This window comes from Capricornis sumatraensis, chromosome 22 (genome assembly GCF_032405125.1).
Source record: "Capricornis sumatraensis isolate serow.1 chromosome 22, serow.2, whole genome shotgun sequence".
Classification (NCBI taxonomy): domain Eukaryota; kingdom Metazoa; phylum Chordata; class Mammalia; order Artiodactyla; family Bovidae; genus Capricornis; species Capricornis sumatraensis.
This window is the reverse complement of record NC_091090.1, coordinates 46,676,659-46,689,961: the sequence shown is the minus strand read 5'-3', so window position 1 is coordinate 46,689,961 and position 13,303 is coordinate 46,676,659. Positions and strand designations below refer to the sequence as shown.

Below are 13,303 nucleotides of genomic sequence, written 5' to 3'. Positions count from 1 at the left end.
ACAACCCCCAGGGGCATAAATTCCTTTTATGGGGGAGGTTGGTGGGGGGGCGGGGGGAGAGGGTCGTCGGTGCGGGGCAGAAGGAAATGAAGCAGCCAGGAGCTTGCCCAGAGCTTCACATCTGCTAAGAGGCAGCGCTGAGAGCTGAAGCTGCCTGGGCCTTACTCCAGAGCCCATGTTCTAAAACCAGCAGCAGAAGAAAGAAGACAAGCACTTACTATGCAGAATCCAAAGGGATCCCCTAAACTTGGTGCTTCCCAGGCCTTTCCTCTTGTCTCACATACTGGGCTTCAGGTAGCGAACTAAACTTGAGCACCGGAAACAGTGCTGCTATTGAGGAGAGAACCACAGAGGGGCAGCCACGGGCCCATGTTGTCCAGCCTCTGCCCATCACTTTCTGCCCAGATGACGGAGCATTTTGTATCAGGGTTTCCCAGCCTCAGCACTCGTAACGTCTTGGGCCAGATGACTGATTGTCATGGCAGCTGCCCTGTGCATCGTAGGATGTTGAATAGCCTCTACCCACTGGATACCAGTAGCAGCCTCCCCATCAGACCCCAGTTTGACAACCAAAAATGTCTCTAGACTTTGCCAAATGTCCCCTGGGGGGCAAAAATCTCTCCTGGTTGAGAAGCATGGATTTATTCCAGATGGAAGGTGCTCAGAACCTCCTATGTTGAAAAGCAGTGCCCAAATACTGCCTTTCCACGAGCTTTCCCACCCGACGCTGACCCCATGTTGCCCAGCCTTACCTTGCTCCACACCCGCAGCCCCGCTGTAGCTGATCTCTCTTTGTGATTCCCTGGCTTATCACACATCACCTCTGAGCCTTCATACAGGCAGATGCACTCCAGCCGGCTGCCTGTCAGTCTCATGTATCCTGCACATGCCAGCCCCTCATCCTCCGTCCTTTGCAGCCTGCTTTATGCTCCACAGTCTGTCCTGGCCTCCTTTGTGATGTTCCCACCAGGTGGGGAGTTCCTGGGGAAGCAGAGATCCCGTCACAGATTGCCCATGTGCTCCTCACGTGCCCAGCACACTAAGAGGCAGTCAGGACATGCCGATGGCAGAAACTATGAAAGTGACATACAGTCACTTTCCTCCTTGGACTGAGGTCTTGACCTCTCTCAGGAGTTCGGCTATTATATCTGTCTCCCTGTCTTGCACCCTGTGGGCCACAGCTGACTCTAGGGGAGCCCGGACCTCAGATTGGCAATGACTTTATTAACTCATCTCTCCCCTCCTGCAGGCTCCCTGGCCATGAAGGTGTGCAGGAAGGACTCCTTAGCCATCAAGCTCAGCAACAGGCCCTCCAAGCGAGAGCTGGAAGAAAAGAACATCCTTCCCCGGCAGACGGATGAGGAGCGACTGGAGCTGCGACAGCAGATTGGCACCAAGCTCACCAGGTAGGTCAGTGGCTTCCTTGGACTGTTTGAGGTATACTCGAAATCTCATTCTCTTTGAAAAGCCTATGACCATGTTTGCGGTCCTCATGGAGTGAGCACGATGTAAAACATAATTTTATCCTGATGGTTTTAATAGCATAAAAATATAATGTGGCACTCTTAAGAATAATCCCAAATTGGAAGAAGGGAGCAGAAACAAGTAAAATGATGTCCAGTGTTAAGGCTGTTGTTGTTTAGTCACTAAGTCATGTGTGACTCTTTGCAACCCTGTGGACTGCAGCCCGCCCAGCTTCCCAGTCCTTCACTGTCTCCCAGAACTTGCTCAGACTCATGTCCATTGAGTCGCTGATGCCATCCAACCATCTCATCCTCTGTTGTCCCCTTCTCCTCCTGCCCTCAGTCTTTCCCAGCATCAGGGTCTTTTCCAGTGATTTGGCTCTTCACATCCGGTGACCATAGCACTGGAGCTTCAGCATCAGTCCTTCCAATGAATATTCAGGATTGATTTTCTTTGGATTGACTGGTTTGATCTCCTTGCAGTTGAAGGGATTCTCTAGAGTCTTCTCCAGCACCACAATTCAAAAGCATCAATTCTTTGACACTCAGCCTTCTTTATGGTCCAACTCTCATATCTGTACATGAGTTTCTACCTAAAAATGCAAAAATAGTGTTCTTCTAAAAATGTTTTCTCATTGATGCTATTGGTCAGACTCTCCTAAACCTCAGTCATTTGAATGCTTTGATAATGAATAACTATTTCAACTAACCGTTATTTAGAGGTATGGGCTGCCCTTCAGACATGAACACAGTCAGCTGGGTGTGTGTTGCTCTGCCTTACGTATACAGACTCGGGCCAGGTGCAGAGAACCAGGGGGCTAACTTGGCCATCCACTGGGGTATGTGGTAGATGAAATAGAGCTAGAACTTAAATTTATTTTACATCATTCTTCTTTTGAGTCAATCGTGTCTGTATTATACATATATACCATGCTGCTGCTAAGTCGCTTCAGTCATGGCCAATTCTGTGCGACCCCATAGATGGCAGCCCATCAGACTCCCCCGTCCCTGGGATCCTCCAGGCAAGAACACTGGAGTGGGTTGCCATTTCCTTCTCAAATGCATGAAAGTGAAAAGTGAAACTAAAGTCCTTCAGTCGTGTCCGACTCTTTGCGACTCCATGGACTGCAGCCTACCAGGCTCCTCCGTCCATGGGATTTTCCAGGCAAGAGTACTGGAGTGGGGTGCCATTGCCTTCTCTGGAAATGTCATGCAGCAGTACTTATACATAACTTATTGATAAAGAAATGGCATATGTGGGGGTATGTGCTTTAAAAATTAAATTAGTTCTCCGAAAGCTTCAAATCCGCAGGTCTGAGGGTCCCATCTCATAGCCACATGAGCAGGTCTTTTTTTCTCCAGGAACCTCTAGTCCGTGGAAATGTAGAGACCTCAGAACACTGCCTCACCCCTCCAGAGCCCCCCAGATGCAAGATGTCACTGCTTTCTCTGGGTCTGGGCGCTTCAACATGAACCCCAGGAGGTGGTCAGCCTGTGTGATCTTGGCTATCCAACCCACCTTTAGTTCCCTTCATTTACCAAGCTTTTTACTCCCCTAAGATTAGTAGTCAGCCCACATAGTTCCATCTTATTTATTTGAAATCCATCTTGCCCCACTCCATACCAAAAAAAAAATCATAATTTAAAAAATCAGACACAGAGCCATGCTTCTCTGAGTTCATAGTGAGGATGACCTCTTGATCAGCCAGAGGACAGCTGATCTGGCCCTGCTTCACTTCCCAGCTTGGAGCATTGAAGTAAACCTCCCCTCCTCCGCCACCTAGAAGGCGGTTCTTGGGCCCACTGGAATGGGATTTTGAGGGACCAAATAGAAGTCTGATGCCTGAAAGAGTCATACTTTTGCTTCAGAAACATCCTTTAGAAAGTGAGTCATATAACATATTATTTTAACCATATTTAACTGGCACATTGTTGTATAACTCTCTCCATCATCCATCTCCTGACTTTTTCACCCTCCTAAACTGAAACTCTGACCCCGTTAAAAACTAACTCCCCATTCTCCCCTCCCATCTTGCTCCTGGCGTCTACCAGTGTACTTTCTGACTCGGTGAATTTGACTATTCTAGGTACCTTGTATAAGAACTACTGATTTTAACAGAAAGGAGCTCAGACTCTGAAACAGGATCTGTTCATAGTTACTCAGGGCCTCCTCTGGGGAACAGTCAGCTGTTCAGACCCAGCTGCCCATTGCTCTCCAACTGAGACCCCTTCCTCAGTCCCCTCCAGCACCTCTGCAAGCTTGGGATCATATAAGGGGAGAAACAGCCTAGGAAAGAGAATAAAATGGAAGGTGCCTTGCAGTAAACGTAGGCACGAAGTTAACCTCAAGAATAAATGAAGATTCGGGCAATCTGCCTCTCTGACACTTGTTCCTCTAAAACATCTCTTCACCCTTACAATATCACCATTAGGGAATATCCCTTTAGGGAAGCCTTGGAAACCTTGCTCGGGTTTGGAAGGGATGCTTCTCCCTGTGATGTGCTTTTCCTAGACCAGAGTAGCTGGTGATTCAGGCCACTCACCTATGCTTCTTCCCCATGATCAAAGGAGATACTGCCTTTATTTCAGCCACTGAGAGTATTCACTTTCTAGGGCCGCCATAACAAAGTACCACTAGCTGAGTGGCTTACCCATCAAAAAGGTATGGTTTCACCGTCTGGAGCCTGCATGTCTGAAATCAGAGTGTCAGCAGGGTTGGTTCCTTCTAAGGGCTGCAAGGGAGAATCCATTCCAGGCTCCTCCCTGGCTTCTGGTGATTACAGACAGTCTTTAGCCTTCCTCAGCTTGTAGATGGATCATCCTAATCTCTGCCTTCATCTTCCATCAGCTTTCTCCCTTGCTGTGTGTGTCTGTCCACATTTCGCCTTTTTAGAAGGAAACCAGTCATCTTAGATTCAGACCCAACCCTCGTCAACTTGTTTTAACTTGATTATCTCTAAAAAGACCCTGTCTCCAAATAGGCTCACACTCTGAGGTGTTGGAGATTAGGACTTGGACCTCACGCTGTGTTTTCATTGTGTTTATCTGGCTGCGCTGGGTCTCCCCTGCAGCACGCAGGATCTTCATTGCCTCGTGCTGGAGCTTTCCTTGCAGCACACAGCCTCTCCAGTTGCAGCTTGCGGTCTCTAGCTGTGTGTAGGGTTGGTAGTTCAGCGGTTGCAGCACGTGGACCCTTTAGTTGTGGCACGTGGGCTCCAGAGTGCTTGGGCTCGGCAGTTGTAGCCTGTGGACTTAATTTCTACACAGCATGTGGGATCTTAGTTCCCCGACCAGGGATTGAACCCAAGTCCCCTGCACTACAGGGTGGAATCTTAACCACTAGACTACTAGAGAAGTCCCAGAACCTCAGCATTTGTATTTTGGGGAAATGCAATTCAAACCATACCAATTGGGGAAGCATAAAGTATGTCTACCTAGAAAAGGAGCCAGAAACTCAAATGCATGCCTGGATCCAGGTGGGTATTGAACATAAGGAAAGCAGGCAGTTCTAATATTATCATGGTGTGCTGGAAACTGGGGTGAGATGCAAAGTCCACTCTTTATCAAAAGGGGTCACCTCTCTTCAGCTTCAGCCCCCGGTTGTTGTGGAGAAATGAAGAACCGTTTATCTGATATTATGAAAGAACATCTGAATTTTTTTTTAATGAAAATTTCAAGTTTTTTAACATTGTACAGACCAAGCAGAATATAATTATGGACTAAATTTAGCCCCGGGACCATGTCTCAGCCTGTGCCCCTGGATTTAATTTCTGACCTGGAAATCATAGTTTTTCCTGTCTACAGGATATCATAAATGCCGTGGGCATGCACTGTACGCTTTGATGACATGAGATTGAATTCTTAAGTGGGTGATAAATGTGGACATGTATGTGCGTCTGTCTGTTGTTCAGTCACTCAGTCATGTCCAACTCTTGGCGACCCGATGGGTCGCAGCATGCCAGGCCTCCCTGTCCTTCGCTATGTCCTAGAGTTTGTGCAGACTCATGTCCATTGAATCAGTGATGCCATCCAACCATCTCATCCTCTGTTGTTCCCTTCTCCTCCTGCCTTCAATCTTTCCCAGCATCAGAGTCTTTTCCAATGAATTAGCTCTTCGAATCAGGTGGCCAATCTACTGGTGCTTCAGCTTCAGCATCAGTTCTTTCAATGAAGATTTAGGACTGATTTCTTTCAGGATGGGCTTCCCTCGTAGCTCAGTGGTAAAGAATCCACCTGCAATGCAGGAGACCCTGGTTCGATTCCTGGGTTGGGAAGATCCCCTGGAGACGGGAAAGGCTACCCACTCCAGTATTCTTGGGCTTCTTTTGTGGCTCAGCTGGTAAAGAATCCGCCTGCAATGTGGGAGAGCTGGGTGTGATCCCTTGGTTGGGAAGATCCCCTGGAGAAGGGAAAGACTATCTACTCTAGTATTCTGGCCTGGAGAATTTCATGGACTGTGTAGTCCATGGGGTTGCAAAGAGTTGGACACAACTGAGCGACTTTCACTCACTTCTTTTAGGATTGACTGGTTTGATCTCCTTGCAGTCCAAGGGACTCTCAAGAGTCTTCTGCAGCACCACGGTTCGAAAGCATAAGTTCTTTGGTGCTCCGCCTTCTTTATGGTCCAAATCTGACATCCGTACATAACTACTGGAAAAAGCCATAGCTTTGACTAGACGGACTTTTGTCAGTAAAGTGATGTCTCTGCTTTTTAATGGGCTTCCCTATAGCTCAGCTGGTGAAGAATCCGCCTGCAACACAGGAGACCCCGATTCGTCGGAAGGATCCGCTGGAGAAGGGATAGGCTACCCACTCCAGTATTCTTGGGCTCCCTTGTGGCTCAGCTGGGTAAAGAATCTGCCTACAACGTGGGAGACCTGGGTTCGATCCCTGGGTTAGGAAGATTCCCCCAAAGAAGGGAAAGACTACCCACTCTGGTATTCTAGCCTGGAAAGTTCCATGGACTGTATAGACCATGAAGTTGCAAAGAGTCAGACACAACTGAGTGACTTTCACTTTCACTGCTTTTTAATATGCTGTCGAGGTTTGTCATAGCTTTTCTTCGAAGGAGCAAGTGTCTTTTAATTTCATGGCTGTAGTCATTGTCCACAGTGATTTTTGAGCCCAGCAAAATAGTCTGTCTCTGTTTCCATTTTTTACCCATCTGTTTGCCTTGAAGTGATAGAACTGGATGTCATGATCTTAGTTTTTTTAATGTTGAGTTTTAAACCAGTTTTTTTTCACTCTCCTCTTTCACTTTCATTAAAAGGCTCTTTAGTTCTTCTTCCTTTCTGCCATTAGGGTGGTGTCATCTGCATACCTGAGGTTATTGATATTTCTCCCAGCAATCTTGATTCCAGCTTGTGCTTCTTCCAGCCCAGCATTTCACATGATGTACTCTGCATAGAAGTTAAATAAGCAGGGTGACAATATACAGCCTTGACGGACTCCTTTCCCAGTTATGAACTAGTTCATTGTTCCAAATCTGTAGCAACTGGGAATTAGCATCTTTTAGGATTCCAATTAATTTGAATGGGGTTATGGGGATTAATCATTAAAGAAATATACTGTATCCCTAAAAAAAACTTTTGACCCAGCTCTCTTTCAGGACTTTACAGTCAGTTGGTTTTCAGAATATTTGTCATTGACTGCAGAAGAATACATTAAGATGAATGAAGAAATTGATTGAAATAGCTGTAGCTGCTTTTGTTCCTTAATGTGTATGAGTCTCAGAATCAGAAGGATGTAAGGGTAAAGCACTGGTCATTGTTGATAGTTTGACTCTGTACCTGCGGCCCTGAGATCCAGTACCATGCATCATGGGGCATCAGATGTAGGTGCCCCCTCTGAAAATTACCAGAATTCTCCCTCTTGCCTCCTCCTTGATACTTATCATTGTCATCTCTCTCTCTCTCTCTTTCTCTCTCTTTTCACTATTTCCTTTTTTTTATTTATTTAGCTGCCCCAGGTCTTGGTTGCAGCATGCAGAATCTTTGATCTTTGTTGCAGAATCTTTAGTTGTGTGAATCATGTGGGATCTGGTTCCCAGAGAAGGGATTGATCCCAGGCCCACTGCATTGGGAGCGCGGAGTCTTAGCCACTGGACCACCAGCAAAGTCCTTGCTCTCTTTTAAAATCTGTTGTCTTTACACTGACAGGGGTGTGGGGAATGAGATAGGGGAGGTGGGGAATGATGCCCTGGTCGTTCCCATGAAACCTAATGTGTTATTTTCTCTTATATAGAATTTAATATGCTAGAAAGAGAGAGTATTCTAAATCTGTATTTTATGCTCCTAAGTAGTTCACACTACAGGCAGAATATAAAATAACATATACAGAGGATTATGTGCGGCTTTAAATCGTCATATAATGTTCAAGGGAGAAACTTGAAATCCATTTTTCATGCTCGTAGCACAGGCAATAAAAGCAGTATTAAATCCTGCCTTCTGACTGGAGCTTGCATACGGTTTGCGGTTTGGGAAAATCAGCATTAGGAGTCTAGTTCCAAGGTGGCAAATGGCATCTCCCCCAGACCTAAGGGCTGATGCCGAGTGTAAGCTGGTACCTTCCCAGGCCAGGTAATTTCTGCTGCAAAAAAAAAAAAAAAAAAAGCACTTTCTAAAATTAGGAATAACAATCAAAGGCACTAGGAATTCAGTTCAACTTTGGCTGACTTGAGGGTGCCCTAAACACACACCCCTGTGACTTAGTTGGTAGAAAGAGGGGAGGAAAATAGACTTGCGTGAAGTTTTGAAGGCGCTTCCTCATGTGTCTGGCTTTGCAGCCTTGCAGCAGCATTCGCATCCTCCTCTTCACCACTTGGGCTGTGATGAGGGACAGAGTAGCCAGGGGACCACAGGGGAGCGGGAAGAGGGCGTGGATATCCGCTCGCCTTCACATCCGCAGCGCATGGGTGGGAATGGCTCAGGTTGGTGGGCTTTTTCTGTGGATTCTGAGCCCTCCTGTAAACAAAACTGAAATTAGATACCAGCCACCAAGCTGCAACTGAGTGACTGGAATAAGCTAAATCTGAGCAAAATATGACGGGAATGGAGTTACTGAATCCTGAAGCATTTGCATAACAAACTCGTGGAATCTTCGAGCAGCTCAGCTGCTTTCAGATTATTCGACACCTCCCATTAACTCACTGTGCAAAATAGAAAATCTTCTCTAAAAGCCCTTCAGAAAGGCTGACATCTTCTGAAAGGTGCTGAGTTGAGTCAAGGCTACAGCATGACCTGACGATGGAAAGTTAAGGGAAGCTACACGCTGGTTTTATGTTCATTTCAATGAATGGTTCAGACATTGTCCTGAGAAAGATTTAAGTGAGGTGTGTTAGGAGGAGGTGGAATAAAACTTCAGGACCATGTGGGTAAAGGTTGTGGCATTGAGGCGTGAGCCACACCCATCACGAAAAGTGAAAGTCACTCTGTCTTCTCTGACTCTTTGCAACCCCATAGACTATACAGTCCATGGAATTCTCCAGGCCAGAATACTGGAGTGGGTAGCTGTTTCCTTTGCCAGGGGATCTTCCCAACCTAGGGATCAAACCCAGGTCTCCCTCATTGCGGGCACATTCTTTACCAGCTGAGCCACAAGGGAAGCCACGTCTATCATAGATACTGCTAACTTGGGTCCTTGAATCAATAGAAGCTGATTAAGAGGCCAGCTGAGAGGTTCAGGCAAGGCTTTACTGGGACTCATGCTGCACCCATGGGAGCGAAAACAAGTAACAGGTGCCAAGGTGGGGACCGAGCTGGTTCCTTAAATGGGATGAGGGTAGGGGTAGATGGGTAGGTTGGACGAGAGGAGGTTTAGGTGGTTTACTTAGCCTCTTGGTGGTGCTGTGTGCAGGGATCATGCCCAGGACCCTGCTTGGGCTCCCAGCACCTCTGAGATGGATGTTGATTTGTGGCCCTTTTGCATCTTGTTCATAGTTGCCCCAACTGAGCACGCGTGCAGTTACTTTGAGTCCCTGATAGTTTCTTTGTATGTTGTTGCTGGAGGAGATGTTTGTCCAGGTGTAAGCGCAAGCGCTCGGTTACAGGGTCGCAGGTCCCAGCCCGTCTTACAGGGACCCACAGCTGATGAACGTGTCTCAGAGCCTTGCAGAGACTTCTGCAGCCTTGCCCTCTTGTCTCAGCCTCCAGCTGTTAAGAAATGCAGTGAAGACTGAGTTCTTGCCATCCTGTTGTCAGTGATGAGCCCCGACAGTGTGCGTGCGTGTGTGCGTGTGTGTGTACGGGGGGAGTCAGTTTGCAAGCTCCGCACTGGATGTCAAGGAACAAAGCCACGTCTGTCGGGCCCTTCCGGTGCTCTGCACTTCGGACTCGTGGCTGCCCTGCTCACCTGTGCAGTTTCCAGTGATACGACAAGTGTGCAGGACCAAGGAGCTGCTTTTTGTCCAGCAGAAATAGAATCCGAATGCGTGTTTAAAACTTGCAAAGGGTTTTTTTAAAAAAGTGGCCATCATTGGAGGATGGGGAGTCTTAGTTTTCTCTGTTTGTTTCGTTGTTGTTTTTTTGTGGGGGGAGGTGGTGGATGTTGGCCACACCATGCAGCACGTGGGATCTTAGTAGGGCTTGAACCTGCACCCCTGCATTGGAAGCTCAGAGTCTTAACCACTGGTCCACCAGGGAAGTCCTTGGTTGTTTTTTTTAATACGTTTTTTAAATGGCTGATTATTCTAGTGGCTTTTCAAATTCAGGGCATAGAGGGGCAGGAAGAGTACAGCTGTCTTCAGCTGCAGACCAAGCAGAGAATGGGCGAGTCCTGAGTAGGCGGCTTTGTTGCTGTTCAGTCGCTCAGTCATGTCCGACTCCGCGACCCCAGGAACTGCAGCACGCCAGGCTTCTCTGTCCTTCATTACTTCCCTGAGTTTGTTCAAAGTGGTGTCCATTGAGTCGGTGATGCCATCCAACCATCCCATCTTCTGTCATCCCCTTCTCCTCTTGCCCTCAATTTTTCCCAGCATCAGGGTCTTTTCCATTGAGTCAGTTCTTTGCATCAGGTGGCCAAAGGATTGGAGCTTCAGCGTCAGTCCTTCCAATGAATATTCAGTGTTGATTTCCTTTAGGATTGACTGGTTTGATCTCCTTTCAGTCCAAGGGACTCTCCAGAGTCTTCTCCAGCACCATAGTTCAAAAGCATCAATTCTTTGACACTCAACCTTCTTTACAGTCCAACTCTCACATCCATACATGACTACTGGAAAAACCATAGCTTTGTCTAAGTATGGACCTTTGTCGGCAAAGTGGTGTCTCTGCTTTTTAATACACTGTCTAGGTTTGTCATAGCTATTCTTCCAAGGAGCAAGAGTCTTATAATTTCATGGCTGCAGTCACCATCCACATTGATTTTGAAGCCCAAGAAAATGAAATCTGATACTGTTTCCACATTTTCTCCATCTATTTGCCATAAAGTGATAAGACCAGGTGCCATGATCTTAGTTTTTTGAATGTTGAGTTTTAAACCAGCTTTTTTCACTTTCCTCTTTCATCTTTATCAAGAAGCTCTTTAGTTCCTCTCTGCTTTCTGCCATTAGAGTGGTGTCATTTGCATTTTGTTGATATTTCTTTTTTTTTCTTGTATTTATTTATTTTTTTTACTTTATTTTACTTTACAATACTGTATTGGTTTTGCCATATATCAGCATGAATCTGCCACGGGTGTACACGTGTTCCCAATCCTGAACCCCCCATACCATCTCTCTGGGTCATCCCAGTGCACCAGCCCCAAGCATCCTGTATCCTGCATCGAACCTAGACTGGCAATTCATTTCTTATATGATATTATACATGTTTCAGTGCCATTCTCCCAAATCATCCCACCCTCTCCCTCTCCCTCTCCCACAGAGCCCAAAAGACTGTTCTATACATCTGTGTCTCTTTTGCTGTCTCGCAAACAGGGTTATCGTTACCATCTTTCTAAATTCCATATATATGTGTTAGGATACTGTATTGGTGTTTTTCTTTCTGGCTTACTTCACTCTGTATAATCGGCTTCAGTTTCATCCACCTCATTAGAACTGATTCAAATGTTTTCTTTTTAATGGCTGAGTAATACTCCATTGTGTATATGTACCACAGCTTTCTTATCCATTCGTCTGCTGATGGACATCTAGGTTGCTTCCATGTCCTGGCTATTATAAACAGTGCTGCAATGAACATTGAGGCACATGCATCTCTTTCAATTCTGGTTTCCTTGGTGTGTATGCCCAGCAGTGGGATTGCTGGGTCATAAGGCAGTTCTATTTCCGGTTTTTTAAGGAATCTCCACACTGTTCTCCATAGTGGCTATACTAGTTTACATTCCCACCAACAGTGTAAGAGGGTTCCCTTTTCTCCACACCCTTTCCAGCATTTGTTGCTTGTAGACTTTGGATCGCAGCCATGTTGATATTTCAAATAGGCTGCTGATGGCCACATTTTAAGAGGTTTCTCTTCACCCTGAAGAGTTAGAGAAAGGAAGGGCTTTTAGTTCTCCACGGGTTTTCCTCCTGCTCGTGGCTGGGGTCATCTGCAATGATGATTCCTGTTTGTTGTTCATCTTAGCCAGTGTCAGAAAGAAAGACCCTGTTTCTCAGACTATTTGGCTGAGAAAGAGATCTGTATGTTTAGAGACTACCCCTCAGGGTGCTGGTCCTGACATAACATTGTCTAAGACTTTGGAGCCTTTGCTGTTGAGAAAATGCTCTTCCAGCCTCACTTCATCTGACCACCTCCTCGCCAACCCTGACAAGGTGGTTGCATTTGGGATTCGTCATTGTAGGTGAGGAAGCTGAGCTGTGACCCTTAGAGATAGAGAGCAGCAAAGAGAAACACACCTTCCAAATCCAGAACCTTCTATTTTAAGCCAACACGCTGACATTTGTTTTGGTTTTGTTTTGTGTAGTGGTGGGTGCCTGTGTTTGGGTGGGGATTGTGTGGCAGAGTGGAGTCCTGAAGCAGTGGCTCAGCCTCATGGGAGCAAATGTGCTCACGGGAGAGATAAGCCATGGAAAGAAGAAGGAATAGGGGATGTTCTTCCATCTTGGATTGAACTGGGCTTTGTCTTGCATTTCAGTAGCTCTGTCCATAATAAGTGGGCTTCCTTGATGGCCCAGATGGTAAAGAATCTGCCTACCAACTCAGGAGATCCAGGTTCAACCCCTGGGCAGGAAGATCCCCTGGAGAAGGAAACGGCTACCCTCTCCAGGATTCCTGGGGCTTCCCTGAAATGAGTAGGAAGCCCTGAAACACTTAACATCGAGGTTTGGCTGTCAAGACACTGGTACGTGATGCACTGTGAGAAGCAGTGTGCGTGGTTCCCACAACGTGGTCCCTGGCTCACCAGCATCACCTGGTAAAATGCAGGTATTTTCAGGTTCCAGACTCTGAATCAGAGAGTGGGGCCCAGAAATCTGCTTTTTAACAAGCTCGATTCTGGTGCACACTGCAGTCTGGGGAGCAGTGGTACAATAGAGAGCAATCAAAGACTGTGAAGCCAGGCCTCAGAGGGCCGGCTCCATCCGTCTTCTAACTAGTCAGGCTCCTGGCGCGCCTTCGTTTCCCTCCCTGTAAGATGGACGGTGCACTCGGCATCAGCTAGGAGCGCTGGATGAGTAATTCTCCGCACTGTGGTAGAGAACGAATGCTAGCCCCTGTCTCTCATTGTGAAGCTGAATGCCGTATTCTGCCAGACTTATTATTCAGAATAAGTAATGCTCGCTGCCCTAACAGACAAGCCTGAATTCCAGTGGTTTAAGCCATTAAAAGTGTGTTTCACTGGAGTAAAGCCTAACGTGGGTCAGGTAGCTTCTATCCATATAGTCATCCCGTGCTGCTAGAATCCACGCCTCC

The 13,303-nt window shown here is 46.7% G+C and overlaps 1 protein-coding gene across 1 annotated transcript in view; it reads left to right on the top strand.

The window, feature by feature from the left end:
- PHACTR1 (phosphatase and actin regulator 1) overlaps positions 1–13,303 on the top strand; it is a 516,206-nt gene that overhangs the window by 475,100 nt on the left and 27,803 nt on the right. Inside the window, exon 9 of the mRNA XM_068994199.1 lies at positions 1,250–1,406. Coding sequence (XP_068850300.1) covers positions 1,250–1,406 — 157 coding nt within the window. The remainder of the gene's footprint in view (positions 1–1,249; positions 1,407–13,303) is intronic.